This window comes from Anomaloglossus baeobatrachus, chromosome 5 (genome assembly GCF_048569485.1).
Source record: "Anomaloglossus baeobatrachus isolate aAnoBae1 chromosome 5, aAnoBae1.hap1, whole genome shotgun sequence".
In the NCBI taxonomy this organism is placed as follows: domain Eukaryota; kingdom Metazoa; phylum Chordata; class Amphibia; order Anura; family Aromobatidae; genus Anomaloglossus; species Anomaloglossus baeobatrachus.
In genome coordinates, this window is record NC_134357.1 from 375,551,635 (window position 1) to 375,575,294 (window position 23,660).

The 23,660-nt window shown below is 43.3% G+C and overlaps 1 protein-coding gene across 1 annotated transcript in view; it reads left to right on the forward strand.

The window, feature by feature from the left end:
- The window catches only part of LOC142311510 (inactive phospholipase C-like protein 2), a 142,397-nt gene that overhangs the window by 68,754 nt on the left and 49,983 nt on the right, over positions 1-23,660 (forward strand). The window contains exons 2-4 of the mRNA XM_075350013.1: positions 2,424-4,904; positions 6,886-7,089; positions 11,726-11,801. Coding sequence (XP_075206128.1) covers positions 2,424-4,904; positions 6,886-7,089; positions 11,726-11,801 — 2,761 coding nt within the window. The remainder of the gene's footprint in view (positions 1-2,423; positions 4,905-6,885; positions 7,090-11,725; positions 11,802-23,660) is intronic.

Consider the following 23,660-nt stretch of genomic DNA (forward strand, 5'->3'; position numbering starts at 1 on the left):
AACAGTGCCCAATATATTTGAGATCTGGCCCTAAAAATTTACAGAACCTCTTTTCAAACATACATGTACATCCTTATACATTTTCAGCAAAATCGGAGAACGTCGAGTGGGGACCACTGGTCCACTTGACACGGAATGACCCTATATTTATATATATATATGCAGATTGAGGAGCCGGGAAAAAAAGAAGCCCGAAAACTGAACGGGAAAAATGTGCTAGCTATGGTAAATTACAACATAAGTAAAGCAGCAATAAAAATGCCCAAAGGCCGCTTTAGGAACAGCCTTCCTGTTTATACGTTGCAGACTCCAATCCTGTTCTTGGCAGTAAATTTGGTTTAATCTCAGAGCCACGTTACAACAGTCTGAACATAGTCCAAATCCTCTGACTCTAAATGTGCATGGCTGGCATTATGTTATGATCACTTGGTCTTCAAAGAGAAGGTGTCACCTAAATTGTTTTTTAACTATTTCACCCTTTCATGACTTGCGATTTTCCATTTTTGCGCTTTTGTTTTTTTCCTCCTCTTCTTCCAAGAGCCATAACTTCTATATAGCCATATGAGGGCTTATTTTTGTGGGATGAGTGGCACTTTTGAACAACACCATTCGTTCTGTCATAGTGTGGTTCGGGTCTGGAGATTGGGCTGTCCATGACAGGGTTTTGATGTGGTGGTCCTTCATCCACACATTGATTGACCTAGCTGTGTGGCATGGTGCATTGTCCTGCTGGAAAAACCAGTCCTCAGAGTTGGGGAACATTGCCTGAGAAGAAGTAAGCAACTGTTTTTCCAGGATAACCTTGTATGCGGCTTGATTCATACGTCCTTCACAAAGTTTAATCTGCCCAATTTCTAGAGTAAAGTAATCTCTGATGAGTCTAATTTTCAGCTTTGCCCAACACCTAGTCATCTATTGGTTAGACGGAGACCTGGAGAGGCGTACAAGCCACAGTGTCTTGCACCCGTGCTGTAAAATTTAGTGGAGGATCGGTGATGACCTGGGGTTGCTTTAGCAAGGCTGAAATTGGGCAGATTAAACTTTGCGAAGGACGTATGAATCAAGCCGCATACAAGGTTATCCTGGAAAAACAGTTGCCTCCTTCTGCTCAGGCAATGTTCCCCAACTCTGAGGGCTGTTTTTTTTTTCCAGCAGGACAATGCGCCATGCCACACAGCTAGGTCAATCAATGTGTGGATGAAGGATCACCACATCAAAACCCTGTCATGGCCAGCCCAATCTCCAGACCTGAACCCCATTGAAAACCTCTGGAATGTAATCAAGAGGAAGATGGATAGTTACAAACCATCAAACAAAGAAGAACTGCTTACATTTTTGCAAACGGAGTGGCATAAGGTCACCCAAAAGCAGTGTGACTGGTGGAAAGCATGCCAAGACGCATGAAAGCTGTGATAAAAATCATGGTTATTCCACAAAATATTGATTTCTGAACTCTTCCATTAACAACATTATTAGTAATGTTGTTTCTAAATGATTATGAACTTGTTTTCTGTGCATTATTTGAGGTCTGAAAGTAATGCATTTCCTTTGTTATTTTGACCATTTCTCATTTTCAGAAAATAAATACAAAATGTATTGCTTGGAAATTCGGAGACATGTTGTCAGTAGTTTATAGAATAAAAGAACAATTTACATTTCACTCAAAAATATACCTATAAACAGAAAAATCAGAAAACTGAAGATTTTGTAGCTTTTCCCTAATTTTTGCCACAGTTTTATATATATATATATATATATATATATATATACATAAAATATTATACAGTATATATATATATATATATATATGTATATAATATTACAATATACGTTTATTTCCTTTTGTGTGTATTGGAACAACACAAAAAAGAGTGAAGTAGTCAGCAATGATAGTTGTCCTGCTGCTTAATCAAAAATAGCAAATCAACAACAGATTGGACTTTGACAAGACAGGCATCCTTGAATTTCCTGTGTTAACCCTTGCAACATGCTGGCTCCAGCTTAAATAGAAAAAACTTGCTGGCCAATTCCCTTTAAGAATGACCACCTCGCCTAAGCTAGCATCTAGAGTAGGGAACATTTGTCTGGAGATGTTCATTGACTTTAATGGGAGAGTTATTCCAGGCATGCAGAGGTAATTGTGCAGGTAGGGAGGAACGGGAACTGTAACATCTTATGTGAATGGGGGATCCTATGCCATCTGTATATGGGTGTTACCTTTCATTGTATTCCTGCCTGTGATGATAATGCGATGACTACTGAAATGTGATCTATAGAGTACAAGGAATTAAGCTTCTATTATGAGATTCTTAGACCAGGTAAAGGGGAAAAATATGTTTTATTTTAAAAAATTGTTTGACACAATTTTGGATTTTCTGATGACATATTTTCTTTAATACATTTCTTAATTCTTTTCTTTCTAGGATGGATCTCGTCAAAAGCAGAAGAAGACTGTATCATTCAGCACAATGCCCAACAACCGCAAAATCAACAGCACCGCAGCTTGCATCTCCTTTATGTTGGAAGGGTGTGAAATGAAGAAAGTGCGTTCCAACTCCAGGATGTACAATCGATTTTTCCTGTTAGATCCAGATATGCGTTTCTTGCGATGGGAGCCTTCCAAAAAAGATTCGGAGAAAGCCAAGCTGGAGATCAAATCAATTCGTGAAGTTCGGGTTGGAAAGAAAACTCCAGTTTTGCGAAGTAATGGCTTGAGCGACCAGTTTCCAGAAGAATGTGCCTTTTCTATAATTTATGGGGATAACTATGAATCTTTAGATCTTGTTGCCAGCAGTGCTGATATTGTCAATACTTGGGTAATGGGACTCAGGTATTTGGTTTCTTACGGAAAGCACACTCCAGATGTCCTAGGAGCCAATCAAACAAGTTCGAGGACTCTGTGGATCTCCTCTCTTTTTGAGATAGCAGATATAGAAAAAGGAGGACAGATTCCTTTGTCCAGAGCCATTCAGCTCATCAAGGGGCTTAACCCAGGTATGAAGACCTCAACAGTGGAATTAAAGTTTAAGGAACTGCAGAAAGTCAGTGAAAAATTTGGTGGCAATATTACTTGTGATGTGTTTGTAGAAGCTTACTGTGAACTGTGTACCCGGCCAGAGGTCTTCTTTTTACTAGTGCAATTTTCTAGCAATAAAGAGTATTTGGACTTAAAAGATCTTATGATCTTTATGGAGGTTGAACAAGGCATGGAAGAAGTAAACGAGAATACGTCACTCGAAATCATCCATAAATATGAACCCTCCAAAGAAGGACGTGAAAGGGGTTACCTTACAATTGATGGTTTCACCCGCTATCTCCTTTCTTCAGACTGTAATATATTTGATCCTCACCATAAAGTTGTTTGTCAAGACATGACAAGACCATTATCTCACTACTACATCAATTCTGCTCATAGTGCATGCCAAATGGAAGACCATTACTGGGGCACGTCAGACATAAGTGGGTATATACATGCCCTTAAGTTGGGATGCCGCAGCATTGAACTTGTTGTCTGGGATGGCCCTGACAATGAGCCTCTTATATACCTTGGATTATCTGTGGTATCACAGGTGGCTTTTCGTAGTGTTGTAAGTGTCATAGACAAGTATGCATTTGAGGCATCAGAATACCCTTTAATTCTTTGCTTAGTAGTTCATTGCTCTGTTCGACAACAGCGCATCATGGCACAGTGCTTGAAGAAGATCCTCGGGGACAAACTTTACAATGAGTCACCTTGTATTGATGAAAACTACATGCCTTCTCCAGAACATCTGAAAGGAAAAATTTTATTAAAAGGTAAAAAGCTACCTTCAGATAACTCTGATTCCGAGGGAGATGTAACTGATGAAGATGAAGGAATGGAGATAGCTAGGAGATTGGGACATGATGGCAGAGAACATGTCAATGGAACTGGTTCTAGAAGGTTGCGCCTTTGTAAAGAACTTTCAGACCAAGTTAACTTGTGCCAGTCTGTTAGGTTTAAGGACTTTGAAACTTCCAAAAGGAGCCAGAAATACTGGCAAGTATGCTCTTTCAATGAAGTCACTGCCAGTCGTTTTGCCAATGAGTATCCTGAAGAATTTGTGAAATATAACAAAAAATTCCTTTCACGGGTCTACCCAAGCTCAATGAGAATAGATTCTAGCAATATGAATCCCCAAGATTTTTGGAAATGTGGTTGTCAGATTGTGGCCATGAACTTCCAAACCCCAGGACTTATGATGGATCTCAATATTGGATGGTTCCGCCAGAATGGAAACTGTGGCTATGTCCTACGTCCCTCAATAATGAGGGAAGAAGTATCGTATTTTAGTGCAAATGCAAAGGATTCCTTACCTGGTGTCTCAGCACAACTTCTCCATCTCAAAATTATTAGTGGCCAGAACCTTCCAAAACCCAAAGGGTCAGGAGCCAAAGGAGATGTAGTGGAGCCATATGTATATGTCGAGATACATGGAATACCTGCTGACTGTGCAGAACATCGAACAAAGACTGTAACCCAAAATGGAGATAATCCCATATTTGATGAAAGCTTTGAATTTCACATAAATCTTCCTGAGTTGGCAATTCTGAGGTTTGTGGTCCTTGACGATGACTATATAGGAGATGAGTTCATAGCCCAATATACTATACCTTTTGAGTGTTTGCAGACTGGCTTTAGACACGTCCCATTACAGTCCCTGACTGGAGAATTCCTTCAGAACACCACTCTGTTTGTACACATTGCAATTACAAATCGGCGAGGTGGTGGAAAGGCCCATAAGAGGGGACTCTCGGTGCGCAAAGGAAAAAAGGTCCGTGAATATACTTCAACAAAGACTACTGGCATCAAAGCCATAGATGAAGTATTCAGGACGGCCACTCAGGCTGTACGAGAAGCTACAGATCTTCGTGAAAACGTTCAGGTAACCTGCTTGCATCCTTTTATTTCATTTACAAAGCTATTATCACCTCTTTTATGAGTAAAATTAGGACTTTCATGGCTCTTTGTACATCACAATAGAATTATCCTTTCAAACATGTTTTCAGCACTATATTCTTGTATTCTCCTTGTGCTACTTTTCCATTTCTCCTCTCCAACCTTTTAATTAAACATAAGTCGAATGGGTATTAACATCTTGCTGTGCTCCCTGTGAGTCTAAAACAGAGTTTTCTGAAATACTGTTCTGTAATTAAAACATGCTAACACTGGCTTATTCGGCTAGTGAAATCCAAGCCTGTCCTAAGGTAACCTTTCCTGCAGCAGCCAGGTTATTCTAAGGGACATCGGTAAATCAGATTGTATCTCTCAATTGTTCCATACAAGGTTGACTGTGCAGATAGTCCTATTCACTTAAATGAGGCCACATTGCAGTTCTCTGTACAGCCGGGCATCCGATGACCAATATGCAGTGAAGACTTACACCAGCAATGCATCCTTTCCATTCTCAGGATCATTGGGGTTCCCAGAGGTCAGACCGCCACTGATTAGATAGTAGTGGTCAATTAGAGGTGGGTGGTCCAGAATTTCAGATCTTGACCAGTAAACAGTCAAAATGTCTCCTCTTTACTTTGTATCAAATACTGTAATTAGTGGCTGATGGAGAGGGTCATATCTAATTTTCTCAGCCCCCTTAAAGTTGAGGCACCAGAGCCTAAAGGCCCTCATACACATTAAAATCGACCAAACCCTCCTAAATTAGAAGGATCGGCAGACAGTCTAATGTGGATGCAACATCCCGACTCTCTCCCCTACAAGTAAAGTAAGGCTATGTGCGCACAGTGCGTTTTTCGTGGCGTTTTTGCGCGTTTTTCGGGTCGTTTTTGGCCTGAAAACTGCAGGACTTTGCTTCCCCAGCAAAGTCTATGAGTTTTCATTTTTTGCTGTCCGCACACATCTGTTTTTTTTACCTGCGTTTTTGAGTTAAAAAAAAATAATGGACATGTCAGTTCTTTCCTGCGTTTTTCTGCGTTTTCCCCCCATGCAATGCTTTGGAAAAACGCAGCAAAACGCAGAGATCAAAAATGCAGCAAAACGCAGCCAAAAACGCACCAAATCGCGGCAAAAACGCATGCGTTTTTTCGACGCAGGTGCGTTTTTGTGCGATTTTAGCGGCCAAAAACGCAGCGTCAAAAAGACGCAGTGTGCGAACCTAGCCTAAGGGTGAAGGATCCTTCCTGCAGAATTTTATCTGCTGAGTCTTCTGTTCTCCTTGATATAAGTCGACACCATAAGAGTCTAGTAGCGGATCTCATAGCAAACACAGGAGCTCTCGGACGAGCCTAGTATTCCTGTGTGTGGGAAAGTCGGGAGGGATAGCCAACAGTCTACAGGTATCTCATGTGTATGGGGGTCGTGAAAACATTGAGTGTCGTGTATTGAAAAAAAAAATCCCAGAGAAAATACTGACCTTATACACATAGCAGAAATTTGGAATATAGCTAAAAGCTCTCAGAAAGTGAAACCTGGATACTGGTCAACTTTATCAGGAAGATTACTTTTTCTATGATATATTAATTTCATCATATCTGAGTGCAAGATTTAAGGGGTTGTTGGGCATCGCTCATTTTGGGGGTGGAGGTGACCAGTACTGATGACACAACGTTCCCATATACCTGCCAAGACGCATGCACCATATATTCTAATGAAAAATACAAAGACACATTACTTGAAGAATTATGCACACGTCGTCTGGGTTTGTAACGTTACTGCCACCGCTTACCTCCATTGTGGAAGTGAACGGTGCAAGACAACATCTTTTGATTTAGTAACTTCTATAATCAAAATCTCCATTCACCCAAGTGACTGAGATACATTTATATGGAAATCAAAGATAAAATTGCTCCATGTTGTTGGTTCATTGTTAACTACTTATTCTACCTTCATTTCACCTGTCTTGGTTTCAGAACGCGTTAGTATCTTTTAAAGAACTTTGTGGCCTGACACCAGCGGCAAACATGAAGCAGTGCATACTCACTCTGTCTGCGTGGCTTCTCAACAGCGATAGTCCTCTCACTGTGACCCTCAACCTTCGCTCCCAGTATCCACTCCTCGAGGCGCATGGACCAGTGCCTGATCTCTTAAAAAAAGTTTTCACCTCATATGAAGCGGTAAGTGTGCAAACGTGGAGACAAAGGTAAAGGTTAGAATAAGAATATATTAATATAGGCAGATGTGTAACTTCTGTTATGCAGGATGCACGATTCCCAAAGGCGGACAATTCTTAAAGCTGCATGGCTGGCATTTGTCGTATATATATTTCATCTTTCATAATGGGAGATGTCTACAACATCTGCCATGTGGTCAGGACTATATAGAGGCACACAGAGTCCGTGATGCAATGAACTACAAAGCCATGGGCACTTTCTGTGCTGCCATATGATGCCTCTGTATGACACCATATAAGAGATTGAGGGAGCATCCCTTGATTATACTGCATTCACAGCGGAGCGTGCTTCTGAATTTCCTATGAAATCAGAAATTCAGCAGGGTCCCGTACACATTGTTAAAACGTGGAGGTTGTTATGTACATGAGGCATTTAGTTGCCCATACACCTTTGATAGTGGTCACATAAAAGCTTTTCCATCTGACAGCTATCTGTTCTGACCCCCGATACACAATCTGAACTCCGTTGAGCATGTGTTCTGCATGGTGAGTGCAAATAAATACAATGCCTTGAAAAAGTATTCCTACCCCATGAATTTTTCAAAATTTTTTTCACGTTACATCCAAAAACTCTAATGTATTTAATTGAATTTTTTGTGATATACCAACAGAAAGTAGCAAATATTTGTGAAGTGTAAAGGCAATGATGCATGTTTATCTAAAGATTTTAAAAATCTAAAAATTGTGAGGTGAATTTGTATTCCGCTTGCCTGAGACAATACTTTTGTAGGGTCACCTTTTGCTGCAGTCACTGCTGCAAGTCTTTTGGGGTATGTCTCTATTTGCCTATTCTTCTTTGCAAAATAACTCTAGCTCAGTGAGATTGGATGGACAATGTTTGTGAACAGCAATTTTCATGTGTTTCCACAGATTCGCAATGTGATTTAGGTCTGAACTTTGAGGACCTCCATAGATTGTCAATGGGATTTCGGTCTGGACTGTAACTGGGCCATTCAAACACATGAATATGCTTTGATCTAAACCATCCATTGTAACTCTGGCAGTATATTTAGAGTCGTTGTCCTGCTGGAAGATGAACCTATGCCCCAGTCTTAAGTGTTTTGCAGTCCCTAATAGGTTTTCCTCCAAGATTACTCTGTATTTAGCTCCATCCATCTCTCCATCAACTATGACCAGCTTTCCCTGTCAGGGTTGCCAACTTGCCTTTTTATTTTCTCTGGACAGTTTTTATAAAAAAAAATATTTTTTAAGAACAAATAGGAAAATCATAATATATCATTAAGATTATAAGTGCTATTTGTCTACTGCTCATAATTCTGATATGAATTTATCAGCTGCATCCACAGTGAACTGTAAAATGATAATTACTGGCAAAATAATCTGCATAAGTTTCTTCAGCTTCAATAAACTTACGGACGGCTTTCATTTTTTTTACGTAGATGGCAAAAAAGTGCCCTTTTTATGGACTGTCTTGTCCTGTTCTATGTCCCTTCTGAAGAATGGCAGTCCCTCCAGCATGATGTTGCCACCATGTTTGACGGTGGGGATGGTGTTTTCAGGATGACATGCAGTGTTAGTTTTTCAACACACATAGAGTTAGCTACAAAATTCTACTTCAGTCTCATCTGACCAGAGGCCAGATTTGTGGAATATAGACGTAACAATTTTCCTGTTGACAAATTTTCCTACCTTAGCTGTTATTCTCTGCAGCTCCTCCAGAGTTAACAGGGGCCTCTTGGCTGCTTCTCTAATTAGTGCTCCCCTACTTGGGATATCAGTTTTGGTAGACACCCATGTCTTGGAAGGTTTGCAGTTGTGCCATGCTCCTTACACTTTTGGATGATCAATTGAACATTGCTTTGTGAGATTTTCAGAGCTTGGGCTATATTTTTTATTTTTATAACCTAACCCTGCTTTTACTTTTTCCACAATTTTATCCCTGACCTATCTGTTTTGCTCCTAGATTTTCATAATGTTGTTTTATCCCTAATGTTCTCAAACAAACCTCTGAGGCCTTCACAGAACAGTAGTTATTTTGAGAACAAATTACACTCAGGTGGACTCAGATTCCCAACTATGTGACTTGTGGAGGCAATTGATCATTCAGGATTTTATTTAGGAATATCGGACTACAGGGGGCTGAATACAATGATATGACAATTTAATTTTCAGATTTGAAATATTTAGAAAACCATGTATTGTTTCCTTTACACTTCACAAATTCTTGTTACTTTGTGTTGGTAGAACACAGAAAATTCCAATACAATATATTAAAGTATGTAACCTCTCCTTATATCCCAACTCTTATTAGCGAATTCCCTAAGCTACCTATATCTATCCTCATTACAGTAGACTTTATTAGATACTCACTTTCTCCCCGGTTTCTGGAAAGTGTTTTATCCCATTCAGAAGAATTTAGACCTAAGATGGCCCTACAGTCGAAGGTTAGGGGAGCTTTAATCTAACGTGTATGGGTTATTTTAGTCTAACAGAAGTCTTACAATTTAACCTCTCCAGCCATCATAAGGATTATGGATCCGAGGTTCATCTCTATGACACTTTACTTAGAATATATAAGGCCCTGATGTTTTCTCATCATTCATTAACTTTATACTGCCGTCTCTCGTATGTCACACCATTTTCTTCAGACAGATTGTATTGAAGGTCGTACAGTACCTATGTGTGCAGGGACTCTGAGTCAGCGAGAAGCAATGAGAACTCGACGCACCCACAGTACTCGCAGAGCTGAGGGTCACGTATTGTCAGCACTGTGGATAGAGTCTATACATTGTATAGACGGATGTATAAAAATAGAAGGCGGGCTGCGTGGGATTTACATCTATTCTTGTCACTTTTACCATTCATTCAGTGATGATCAGTAGTCATGACTTCACAATGGCTGACCCAATGCCACGTTCAGTGTGGGCTCAGTGAAGCAATCATCTGCTGGGTACAGCACAGATTGTGGTTGGGCTTCTTTGCACTAAATGTTTTATTATCAAAAGCAACTTGTTTCCTAGAATGTCTAGTGCTCTGGATTCTTTTATATCTTTGCTTTGTAGATTAGAGCACTTGTGGCATTCTGTCAACTGATTGAAAATCAGTTTCATGCGTCTGAAAGTGGCTAGTTCTTCAGCATGTGCATGGATTTCTGCAAGCCATGTTCTGATAGTGGTAAACTCCAAGGTCTCTATAAAATGGCGAACCACAAAGACGACAAAATATTGATATACCATGGTGCCACATCCATTACTTAGTGTCGGAGGGGATGTTTCTGGTATAGGTGCAAGAGCAAGTTGAGTCTCCAGCTGACAGATACAGCCAGATACTAGTGGTGGGTGGACCCGCCGATATCCAGGATCGACGGGTCCAACCAGGTTTTGTTTTATAACAAAAAAAAAAAACCTGGATCCGGCCCGGAATTGATCCTGGATATCTGCCCGGACGCTAGTCCCATAAGTCTGTGGACCAGAATCCGCAACTTTAAAATGGTTGTAGAAGGGATAGGGGAATTAGAGCAAGCACGTTATACTTACCAGCCTCCTGCATGACTCTAATGCTACTTCCAGGGCCCTCATTAACCCATACATATTCACTGTTTCCCCCGCCCACCAGCAGCCCCAGCATCTCTATTTGCAGTCAGACGTGTCCCCGACCCTATGTGACAGAGTGGCTGACTGCTTTAAATCACAGACACTGTTTGCATGTCTATATTTGAGTAAATATAAAGAAATAAAATTGGTGTAGGGTCCTCCCCATATTGATACCCAGCACAGATAAATCATATGGCTAAAGACTGCAGCCCCCAGCTATATGCTTTTCTTGGTTGTGTATCAAAATAGGAGGGACCACATACGTTTTTTTTTTAATTATTTAAATACATTAAAAAAAACAAAAAAACAAAAAACAGCTTGCGTTTTCCCCCCAAATTTGATACCGAGCCATGATAAACCAGACACCTATGGGCTGGTATTCTCAGGCTGAGGAGACCCATGGTTATTGGGTGTCCCCAGCTTAAAAATAGCAGCCTGCAGCCACCCAGGATTGTCGCATCCATTAGATGCGACAATTCTGGAACTTTACCCGGCTCATCCCGATTACCTTGGTACGGTGGCGGTCAGGGTAATGAGGGGTTAATGACAACTCATAGCTGCCACTAAGCCCTAGATTAGTAATGGGGAAGGTTTATAAGACCACCCCCCATTACTAATAATGTTCGCTACGGCAGCGAGCACCAAATGTCGCACGAACGACGGGGGAGGGTGCTATCGCGCTCGACATCGCTAGCAATTGCTAGCGATGTCGCAGCATTTAAAGTACCCCTTAGACTCATGGACAGTGCTCTATTGCCGGACATCTGCTCAGCATAGTGGGGCTGTAAGTGACTTGCAATATTCCCCAGAGATCTTTTATTGTGAAACCAAATCTAAATAAAATATAATAATAATAATAATAATAATAACTAAACTGTAGGGGTCAAAACGAATAGGTTATTATATATTTTTTACATTTTGTTTTTATTTCCATTGCCATATTTTTGTTTATCACTTTTTCTTTCCAGTAATAAAATGCCAGTCTCTGCTAAGGCCTGCCATTCCTGACTGTACTGTTCCCTTCAGTTCATACAGGCCAGCCGGACGCTAATAGAGACGTCGGATGCGGTCTACAGCAAAATAATTCAAGTGCAAAAAACAGGTAAGCAGCGCGGCATGGAGGGCGACTGCTCCAGAGGCCAATTTTCTGTGCTGAGAAGATTCTGTATCATCTTTTATGATTTGGGACAGTGGAGCTCCATTATTTACCCTGCACATCTACAATCTCTGGAATCTAGCGCCATTATGGTTTTTTTGTTGTTTTCACTTATTTTTCTTTTTCTTCGCTAAGAATTGCAGAGATTACTCTCCTCTCCTTCCCCGTAATTTGGACAAAGAACAGTATATTGATATGAAATCTCATGTTCTTGCTTATAATCAGTCCCAGTGTCTGAAATGATCAGCTTTCAATTTCTGAGCTTATGATGATTATCGTTGTCCTCATTATTGGTTTCTTTCCTCAGTTCTGTCGGGTCCTACATCATCTCATACAGTAATGGTTTCCTCTAGGGACCGCATTGAAACTTATCACCCAGTGTATCTCTATCCTTTACGTTGTACCAGCCCGCAGTCCATTAGGGCATGAGGCAGGGCAGCAAACGCAACAGAAAGTCTATGGAATCCATACTCTACTTTGCCTGCGTTCCAATGATTAACCATTTAAAGCGGAGCAAAGAGATGCACCGACCCATAGACTTTCTATTGCGCCCATACACTCAATTTGAACATAAGTTAAAGGCGTGTACTTTTGGAGATTTTTTTTTTTACTTAAAGGGATATTTCCATCTCCAAGATCCTCTCCCAATATATAGTAGGCATAATAATAATAATAATAATAATAATAATGGCAAATATCTTCAATTAGAAATGTAGTATAGTTCTCCTGATATAACCATGTTTCTAACCTCATGTGCAGGGCATTGCAGCTTAGGTATTCATGGTTACTGTCACACATACAGTGACAGTTAGTTGCTCATAGACGTAACCATAGATACCTAAGTTGCAATGCCCTGCGCATGAGGTAAGAGACTAGGCTATATCAGGAGAACTATACTACATTTCTAAGTTGAGGTATTTGCTGCTATTATTATTATGCCTACTACATATTGGGATAGGATCTATTCGATGGGAATAACCCTTTAAATACATGTATTTGGGAGTAAAATTATTTTTGCAATTGGTGTTCATTAAAACTTTTGCACCATTTATCTTCTGTAGCCTCTGTGTTGTCTATTGCTGGCTTCAGAATGGGCTAACTGAGAATCCATCAGTGAGCTCGGTCTGACAGGAGAGTGTGTGATACTTCTATCTGTCGTTTTTAAGCTCCTCTCTGTTTATGACCTAGACCACCTCAAAGGTGGAAACAAACATCCTGTAAATGCCAAACAATACAACATTTTTAATGAAACTCAACAGCAAAAATGTTTTTCAGCCCTAAATACATGATTTTAAGAAAACCAGTTATTTGGGACATGTTTTAAGTTCTTCTGCCTATGGTTTGAACAATCAGTGGGGGGGGGGGTCTTAGGACCTGGGCCTCCAGTGATGTAGAAGCCTTGACTTTTTGGGACATTGAACCACTCTTTCTTCAGGGGGAGGAGTGACCCTCGTCTTTTAAAAGGGTTTTACATGAAACAAATTTTGACCATACTTCTGTCGGCCTGATTGACATTACGTGCTGTAATTTAGTCTGTGATCGAGAAGTGCACTCAGATCCTTCTCTACCAGTGACTCTCCTAGTTTAATTCTCCATAGTACATGTGATTCCCTCAAATTATTAGTTTTTTGTCCATAACTTTGCATATTGATGACCCTAATAAATTATTTCCTCATTATACCAATAAATTTCCTATTCCTTTTTAGAGTTGAGGCCACTGTGGGCTTGATGACCTCTGTACCACTTGATCATGGTGTATCCAACCCCATTCTATCGATATCTGTCTAGCCTCCGCTTATCGTTACCTTCTCTCTGCTATATTCATTTATTAGGAGCTATTATATTTTGATAAGGACAAGCTTTTCTCTGAAGCCACTGACTATAATGCGCACTGTCCCCTGCAGCTCTAACAGGAGGTCACCAAGCTGACTAGTGACTCAGGGGTCTGTAGACAGATGGCTGATCTCTGCTTGTTCCTTCGCATGGAGAAGTTACACCCTTAGGTTACAGGCAAAAAGCAAGAGATTTTCTCAAGAAAATTGGCTTATAAGAAAGTAATGGCTGATTAACTAAGTCTCCCTGGTTCCTGTACACAGATAATAATGTGTTAGGGATTGTAAGTGGTAACTGAAGAGCACTTGTATAAAATAGTTACCATAGCCGCCCGCAGTGTGAGGTAGGGCGCTCGGGGATTAATTGGTACAAGCGCAAGTGTCAATATAATTAACATTGGTTATATGCCGCTGAGGCGGGAGGGCCGCAGAAGACGTGCGGCGGGAGCGATGACTGAGAGGGGGTGACAGGTCTGCGTACACATCCTGGATTACTGATCCTCTCTGTATGGTAATTACCTGGATTGTCTTCCAGAACTGCAGCCAGCGCTGCCTTCTCTCCGGACTGGCTGCTATTATTTTACAATAGAGGATCCACGTATTGTGCATTTTGTATTATGGCCATTTTCTGCCAAAATAATACACTTTAGTAGGGTATTGTCAAAAGGTAACTACAAGGGGTATACAGCAGGATAGATATGAAGATGTGCAAACTCGGAGAATTGCTCCTGTCTGTCACATTCAGGGTGCTTGTATGCGTCTTGGCTGTGCCCCTTTGCCTAAACCAGTGGTTCCCAAACTCTAGTCCTCACGACCCCCAACAGGTCATGTTTTCAGGATTTCCTTAATATAGCACAGGTGATGCCTTGATAATGATTCCATCACCTGTTCAATTGTAAGGAAATACTGAAAACATGACCTGTTGGGGGCCATGAGGACTGGAGTTTGGGAAACACTGGCCTAGACAATATTGAGATAGGGGTATAAAGTTTCTAAAACACATTTTTAACTTTATTTTGCTCCTTCTTTTTACACCTCTTCTTTTGGTCCATTTTTCTTCTCCTTAAGGCCACTTTACACGCAGCGACATCGCTAGCGATGTTGCTGCCGATCGCACCCGCCCCCGTTGTTTGTGCGTCACAGGCAAATCGTAGCCCGTGGCGGACAAAATTGCTTGTACCCGTCACACGGACTTACCTTCCCAGCGACGTCACTGTGGCCGGCGAACAGCCTCTTTTCTAAGGGGGGCGGTTCGTGTGGCGTCACAGCGACATCACACGGCAGGCGTCCAATTGAAGCGGAGGGGCGGAGAGCAGCCGCAGGAAAGTGACGCCCACCTCCTTGCCGGAGGACGCAGGTACATTGCTGTTCGTCGTTCCCGGGATGTCACACGTAGCGATGTGTGCTGCCTCAGGAACGACGAACAATCTGCATCCTGAAACAGCAACGATATTTGGGATTAGAATGACGTGTCATCGATTTGTTGAGTAATTTTCATCGTTAGTGGTCGTTCGTAGGTTTCACATGCAACGACGTCGCTAACTAGGCCGGATGTGCATCACGAATTCTGTGACCTCAACAACATCTCGTTAGCGATATCGTTGCGTGTAAAGCGGCCTTTAGATTTGACCACTATTGACATAAGGACATTTTTTGGTGTTGGCTCTTGGAATTAGACACAATTTTTAGCTGATTTTTACTTAATTTATAAAGGTGAATCCTATGAAAAGAGCTGCTAGTATTACTCCTGTATGTGTTAGGCAGCCGTGTACTTCCTGGAGTGGCTGATATCTGAGAGGAATAGACTGTATTCTTCTAGACAGCATATAAACATATTCTTAATACGATAGGTGTACCTAGATCATACCTGTTTTTGCCATACCCAAATTTTAGATGACAAGAAGCCTGTATATATCAGTTATCAAATGTACATTCTAGATCTTGTCTGGCAAAATGACCTATGACCGGACCGTTCCTTAGTAAAACTCACTCTATACATTCTGATTGGTTGGCACGACTCTGGTCACCGTCTCTATCCCTTGACTTCATTGTTTGGCTTTTCGGGTATGATTTACGTTGTGCACACACTGCCTGCAGGGATCACTATTGTCGAGCTTGGAAATTAAGATGGTGGGGATGAGAAGCAAAAGAGATATTTTGGATGAATATTACAGTCTATGAGGTAGTCAGGGGTCAGTGGCCTTGGGAAGGTGGGTAATTTAGTATGTTACTGTCCATACTAGTGTTGAAGTTGGCGCAGTATGGACAATGTATCCACCCGTGTGTCTATACAGTGGGGTACGTTGCAGCTTACTATTGAAGGAATACATTACAAATCCTCCAGACGTATATGCTCTATGTTGGCACAAACGTAAGCCTTAGACTGATTGCTGTGTCCCAGTGATTTACCAGTCATGCATTTTTGTGTGGATTGGTATCTGTCATGTGCAATCGGACTAGATTAGGCTAGTTTCACACTTACGTTGTTTTCCTTCAGTTGCAATACGCCGTTTTGGAAAACAGCAGAATCCGTTAATGGATTCCGCTGCTTCCCATAGATTTGTATGGACGACGGACTGCGAGTGATGGACCTGCGTTGCTTCCGCTGGACGACGCTGCGTTGCTTCCACCGGGCGGAAGGAACGCAGCATGTAACGTTTTTTGAGCAGCGGAATCCTTAGGATTTCGCTGCGCATGCTCTCTCTGGCTCCCTGCACACGTAACCAGGGTACACATCGGGTTACTAAGCAAAGCGCATTGCTTAGTAACCCTATATTTACCCTGGATACGTGTGCAAGGAGCCAGCGCTAAGCGGTGTACGCTGGTAACCACGGTAAATATTGGGTAATCAAGCAAACTGCTTTGCTTAGTTACCCGATATTTACCCTGGCTACGTGTTCAGGGAGCCCGATGTGACGACATGGACTCTCATGGGTTAAAGTTTCTTAAAATCCAGCCAGACAGCATGATAGATTGTCTATAGACGGGGGAGAAGTCCCTCATTGTTTTTACAAGACTCTTGTTGACTCAATGTAATTGTGTTGGCCACTGAAAGCCAAACGTATTGTTTCTCCAGACATTTCCAGTAACCATTGTATTGTAGTTGTGTATTGATAATGTAATTACCTTAGTAGCCATTGTCTAGTCGGTGACTCCCAGTTTACATGTACACCCTCAGTCTTTCTATGCACATCATTTAAATGAACATTATCCATGCAGCTTGAAATTCCTCCAATGGGAGAAGCAATCTTGTCCAACCAATCGATGAGGACGCAGTGTATCCAAGTGGAAGGTTGTGGCTATAAAAAGGACTTCTTTAAGCCACCAGGGGTTGTTGATGGATGCTGATGGATCCAGTCTAAGCTCTTTGGAGCTGACTAGAGGATCAGGATATCTTATGGCTTCAATCTAGGGACTCCGGACCCGGTTGGAGACCATATCCACAGCCTAGGGATTTCGACTCCGGCTGCCAGGATTTTATCATCAAACCAGGACTACCTAAGGAGGACATGCAGGTTGGGACAGTTCAGTCACCTGTTACAGACTTTGCAGACCTCAGACAGCTTGGAACCTGTGAGCCATGGACATTCTAATCCCTGGTGAGCCAGCGGAAGGGTGAGACTCTGTTGCCTGTTACATTTGTGTGTTTTGCTGGTTATGCATTATGTGCCGTTAATTGTTTGGGGATCCAATAAAGTCTAATTATTGTGATTCCCTCACCCTGTGTTGTCTGAGTAGTGTTACACCCACGGTTAAGGAGGCCGGCGTTCAGTTGGGATGAGCCCTGAGCCACGCTGTCTTTCTAAAGGCGGCGGGTTTTAGTGGACGAGAGCACCCACTGAGCCCCGTGTCTCCACACCCGACACTACCCCGCTCAGCTCCGCCCCCTCCTGCACGCCACTCCGCATGTACACACAAAGACACACACACACCTGTCCGCAGCCATGCAGTCCCCGCGGCACTGACGTCCTCAGCGCCATAACCCCGCTCAGCTCCACCCACCCCGCTCATCAGGTGATCACCCGGCGGCCGGCTGCTGTGAGTTATTGGCTGATCACCCGGTGACCGGCTGCTGTGAGCGATCAGCTGATCGTTCACAATAGTCTGACGCCGGTAAAACTGTGAAGAAAAAAGAAAAAAAAAAACAGATTCCGTTGTTTGGTACGATCCATCGCATCTGTTGTGTCACTATATGCAACACATCCGTTGCATCCGTCACACAACGCAATGCAACGGATGCCGTTCAACGCAAGTGTGAAACTAGCCTTAGGCTGCTTTCACACATCAGTTTTTTGGCATGAGGCACGATCCGGCGAAAAAACTGATGCGACGGTCCGGTGAAAAAACGGATCAATTGGATCAGTTTTTTCCATCCGTTCCTTCAGTTTTTTGACAGATCCGGTGTGATTCTGAGCATGCTCAATTAAAAAAAACTGATCCGGCGGCCGGATCCGTTTTTGCTGCATTACGCCGGATCCTGCATCCATAGGCTTCCATTATAAAACACGCCGTACTGCGGCGGATCTGGCGCAATCCGTTTTTTTTGCCGGACACAAAAACGTTCACTTCAACGTTTTATCCGAACGCTGGACAAGTAAATTTTGCCGGCAAAAAACGGATGAAACGCAAGGCCATCCGGCACAATCTGGCGCTAATGAAAGTCTATGGGGGGAAAAACGGATCTGGTGGCAACAGACGCCGGATCTGTTTTTTTAGTTTTTGCCGGATTGTGCCTGATGGCAAAAAACTGATGTGTGAAAGCAGCTTTACTGTTTCAAAGAGAAGGCTTCAATCCATTCACAAATAATGTGCGGGTGACTCAGTGACGTTATTGCCCATAGGGTTACATTACAGGAGTGAGGGAACCTTTAATCCATCTCTGGGGAGTGTGACTGTTTGCCACACTTAGGCTGTGTGCACACGTTGCGTTTTTTACCGCGGAAACGCTGCGTTTAGAACCGCAGCGTTTCAGTGGCAAATTGCATGCGTTCAGCTTTCCCAGCAAAGTGTATGAGAAAGCCGAAAAATCAGTGAACATGCTGCGTTTCTAAACGCAGCGTTTTGGATGCCAAAAATCGGTGCGGAAAGAAAAGCAGCATGTCACTTCTTTTGTGCGGTGTGGCTGCGTTCTCTCCCCCATTGAATCAATGATGTGGGGTCAGAACGCAGCTACACCGCAGTGAGCTGCTTTTTTGTTGCGGTCCGCGGCCTTTGTCGGCACGCCAGAACGCAGGCATTTACCTGGAAGTGAGGTCAAGAGGTTTCCTGTTGACCTCACTTCCTAGCAAAGTCCAGTAAAGCCCCCGGTGTCGCCAAAGTGCCCGCCCCGACCCCCGACCCCCCCCCTCCCGAAAATCCAACATGGCCGCGCGCACAGTAGCGCACCGGCCGCCCTGCTCCTATGATTTCTGTCGCATGTGCAATAACACATGCGACAGAAAACTGTTCCCCAGGCCCTGCTATTCCCCCCGGTATTCCCCCTCACCTGTCCGGTTGCAGCGCTGATCCCCCGCAGCCCCCTCCTCCTTCACAGCAGACGCCGGCCGGTCACATGAGCAGAGCAGCTGACAGCCAGCACTGTGTTCAGAGAGCTGTGCTGGCTGCTCGCACTCTGCAGCTGTGACCCGGGGAGGGTGGGTGCAGATTTTTGGCACCCACTCTCCTCAAATGGAGGGTCTGCCCTCCTAGAAAATGGGGGATACGTTCCCTGAACGTGCCCCCATATTCTAGAAGGTCCAGAGGCGACGTGGGACGTCCATATGGATTTCTGCGGACCCATTTTTTTCAAATTTTTTGATTAAATTGGAGAACAAGGGAATGATTTGGGGAGTGTTTTTTCTAATAAAAATTTTTTTGTCTTTTTTTTTGCTTTTGTTTACTGTCAATTAGTTATGTCGGGTATCTAATAGACGCCGTGACATCACTAATTGCTGGGCTTGATGCCAGGTGACATTACACATCTGGTATCAACCCCATTTATTACCCCGTTTGCCAACGCACCAGGGCGCGGGATGAGTTGGGGCGAAGCGCCAGGATTGGCGCATCTAATGGATGCGCCACTTCTGGGGCGGCTGCGGCCTGCTATTTTTAGGCTGGGAAGAGTCCAATAACCATGGCTCTTCCCACCCTGAGAATACCAGACCCCAGCTGTCAGCTTCACCTTGGCTGGTGATCTAATTTGGGGGCACCCCACGTTATTTTTTTTTAATTCTTTATTTATAAATAAAAAAAAAAAACATGGGGAGCCCTCCAAATTGATCACCAGCCAAGATGAAGCTGCCAGCTGTGGTTTGCAGGCTACAGCTGTCTGCTTTACCCTGACTGGCTATCAAAAATTGGGGGGACCCCATGCCATTTTTTTTTTTTTTTCTTATTGGATAAATACTAAGCTAGGCACCCTTTAGTGCCACATGAAAGGTACTAAAGGTGCCAGCTTAGAATATGCAGGCGGGGGTGGGACGTTATATATATTTGACATCCATTCATCCATTGACGCTTTTTAGGTTGTGTGCCCACAATCAGGTTTGCAGCGTTATGGGCGCTGAGTGTTTTCCCTGCGTCCATAACGCTGCGTTGTGCAGTAGAAGCACAGTGGAAGGATTTTTGGAGATCCCATGCCCACTGTGCTTCTTTTCTCCTTAGCATAAACTGACCTGTGGCGCAGCTTCCCGAGCCTCAGCATGTCAATTTATACTGTGGAGACGAGAGTGTTCTCTGCAGGTAGAATAGAGCTCCACAGCAGCCTGAACCCAAATCGTGGGCATGGGCAGCTGCAGGAAGGCTGACACTGTGTACTAGACGCCGTGTCGCTGGATCATGGCCACATAGCCTTATTATTTATTATTATTATTATTATTTATTTATAGAGCACCATTAATTCCATGGTGCTGTACATGAGAAGGGGGGTTACATACAAAATACGTATACAAGTTACAGTAGACAGACTAGTACAGAGGGAAGAGGGCCCTACCCTTGCGGGCTTACATTCTATAGGATTATGGGGAGGAGACAATAGGTGGGGTGTAGGTCAGGCGGCAGCTCCGCACGGTGGTCGGGCGGCAGCTCCGCACGGTGGTCGGGCGGCAGCTCCGCACGGTGGTCGGGCGGCAGCTCCGCACGGTGGTCGGGCGGCAGCTCCGCACGGTGGTCGGGCGGCAGCTTAGCCTTAGGCCTCTTTCACACGTCAGTGATTCTGGTACGTTTGTGCTTTTTTTTAAACGTACCAGAATCACTGACATACGCAGTCACATTCTAATGAATGGGTCTGCTCACACGTCAGTGATTTTTCACTGCACGTTTCTCCGTGCGCAGTACCCGCGTGTCCGTGATTGCCGCACGGAGACATGTCCATTTTTTCTGGCATCACTGATGTCCCACGGACCACGCCGTGGTGTGGTCCGTGAAACACGTGCCAGAAAAAAACGTGCTTTTAAAATAAAAATCATTTTAACTCACCCGGTGTCCAGCGATGTCCTCTGCAGCCCGTGCAGCCTGCTGCTTCTGAGCCGGCTCATTATTGTCGCGCATATTCATGATGCACGACACAGCCGACCCGGAAGCAGCTGCTGCGGGGGTCAGCGCCGGCCGGATGCTGCACCGCGGGAGCGATCAGCACCATGGAGAGCGGGAGCGGGCACAGGTGAGTTAATCTCTAAGTGCAATCACGGGCCACGGAGAACGGAGCCCGGATTGCACTTAGACAACCCATGTGTGCCGTGATTCACGGCACACGGAGGGACATGTGCGTGTTTTACACGCCAGTGAAAAACGTCAGTGTTTTTCACTGACGTGTGAAACGGGCCTAAAAGTGAGAATATTGTTGCTACAGCAACATTTTGGGTGAAGTAGCTGTGGATTCAAAATGCTTAATATACTCCTGAATAAAATCCTTGAGGGGTGCAGAATCCAAAATGGGGTCACTTGTGGGGGTTTTCTGACGTATAGCTACCTAAGGGGCTCGGTGCGCGAAGTTTATTTCAACTTTTCCAAAATTCAAATGGTGCTCCTTCCATTCCAAGCCCTCCCATTTATCCAAACAGAATGTGGAGAAGGAAATGACATCACAGGTTTTTTTTTCCAAAGGTCTGTGTTCAACCAACTTTATTAACCCTGACAAGTCTTAAAAAACGCACCTAAAAAAACGCATGAAAAACGCATGAAAAACGCATGCGTTTTCGATGCGTTGTTTCTCAAACAGCATTGTTTAAAATTCTCCCCTCTGCCAGAGGGTGCGTTTTTTTCCGCGCGGAAAAAAAAGCAACGTGTGCACATACCCTTACTGATTGGATGAGCTTAATGTCAATTCTCTTATGATCATCCATTTTAAGATATAATTATTAGTCAGTCTATAGAATGTGTGTGTGTGTGTGTGTGTGTATATATGTGTGTTTGTAGATAAATAGATATATATACTCATATGTATATTTATATTCAGCTTTTTTTTTTCTTCTTTCAAAGTAAATGACATGGAACAGCTTCCGAAATACCAGACCATATTCAGAGATCTGTTTACAGGCCCCACTTGGAGGCCTTGGCATAATGTTGGCTGATACTGTACAGCCGTGTGCCCTGACTTTACGGGAACAACAAACTGTAGCATGCTTGAATGCAGAGCAAAATCTGAAGGCATTCTCCCCTTGAAGCAATGCTGTCTCACGAAGACACCATACGATTGCTGACAGGGAATCCCTGCAGAGTATTCTGAGGTTACCCATATGGCCCTGTGCACATGGCAGTTCCCCCAGTACTTACAAGAACACAGGGCTAATAGGAATCAGTAATATTTTGAGTCATAAGGTGGGTGCTAGGTGCAACTCAAGACTCAAAGTTACCAATTTCTCAGTCTGTAAGCTTTTGGAAGTGTGAAATCTGGAACAAAGAACATTTTATAATAATGTAGATATTGTTTCCGCAATCCCCACACACTTGAGGATAGTGCAGCCACCTTTCTTTTGATCCTAATTGAGGCCACCACCACTTAATTTATCCAGAGATTCCTGTTCTTGGAATGTTGGCGGTTCCAGCAGCTCAGCATGCACCTGTTCACATTAGAACGTTAGGAAGTGCCATCAGTCTTTTTCATAGATTGGAGGTTCCAGCAGTGACACTCCTGGTGATCATACATTTAACACTTATCGAATGTATTTAGCTGGGAAATCTCTTTAAACCCTTCTTAATGTCTGACTTGAGTGGACATCATAGATTGGTCCCAGTGTATAGAGTCTCAGGAGTTGTGCCCGCACCATACCTGGACCCATAATTGCCATCTTTCCCTAAAAGCAGCAGCCAGACCTGGCTCTGATCACTATTGTTTAACCATCTAAATGCTGATGTCAGTCACTGACAGTGACATTTTAAATAACCAGCTCCTACCGACCACTAGCAGCATGTGCCACAAGGTGCCGATGAGTTGTCATGGCATCTGGGTTTTTACTGAAGGCCCCCAAAGCTGCCGTCTTAGAACCTCATATAAAGCCCATAGCAGAGTTGAAGTTGAGGTCTATGCCTGTTACTGATCCAGCCACGGGCCTATTCGTCTGGTCCATCAAGACTCACTCTCATTTCATTAGTCCATAAAACATTTGAACAATCTGCCGTCAGATATTTCTTGGCCCACTCTTGATGTTTCCCCTTCTGTGTCTTGCTTAGTGGTAGTCGGGTCCAGCCTTCTTAACGTGGCCATGTCTCTGAGCGCTGAACTCCTTGTACTTCTGGACCCTCCTCGGTTGTTACAGTTCTGGAACATGACAGCACTGGAGGATAATGGGTTATTGGACGCTTCATGTTTGATTCTTCTCAGATTTTCGGTAGTTAATTTACGTTTAGTTTTTTTTTCTCAACATGTTTTTGGTGACCCTGTTGACTATTTGCAACAAAACGTTTGGTTCCATGATCTCAGTTCTAATATATTAGCAATTATAAGGGTATGTGCGCACTAGGCGTTTTTTTCACGCTGCGGTTTATGTGCGTTTTT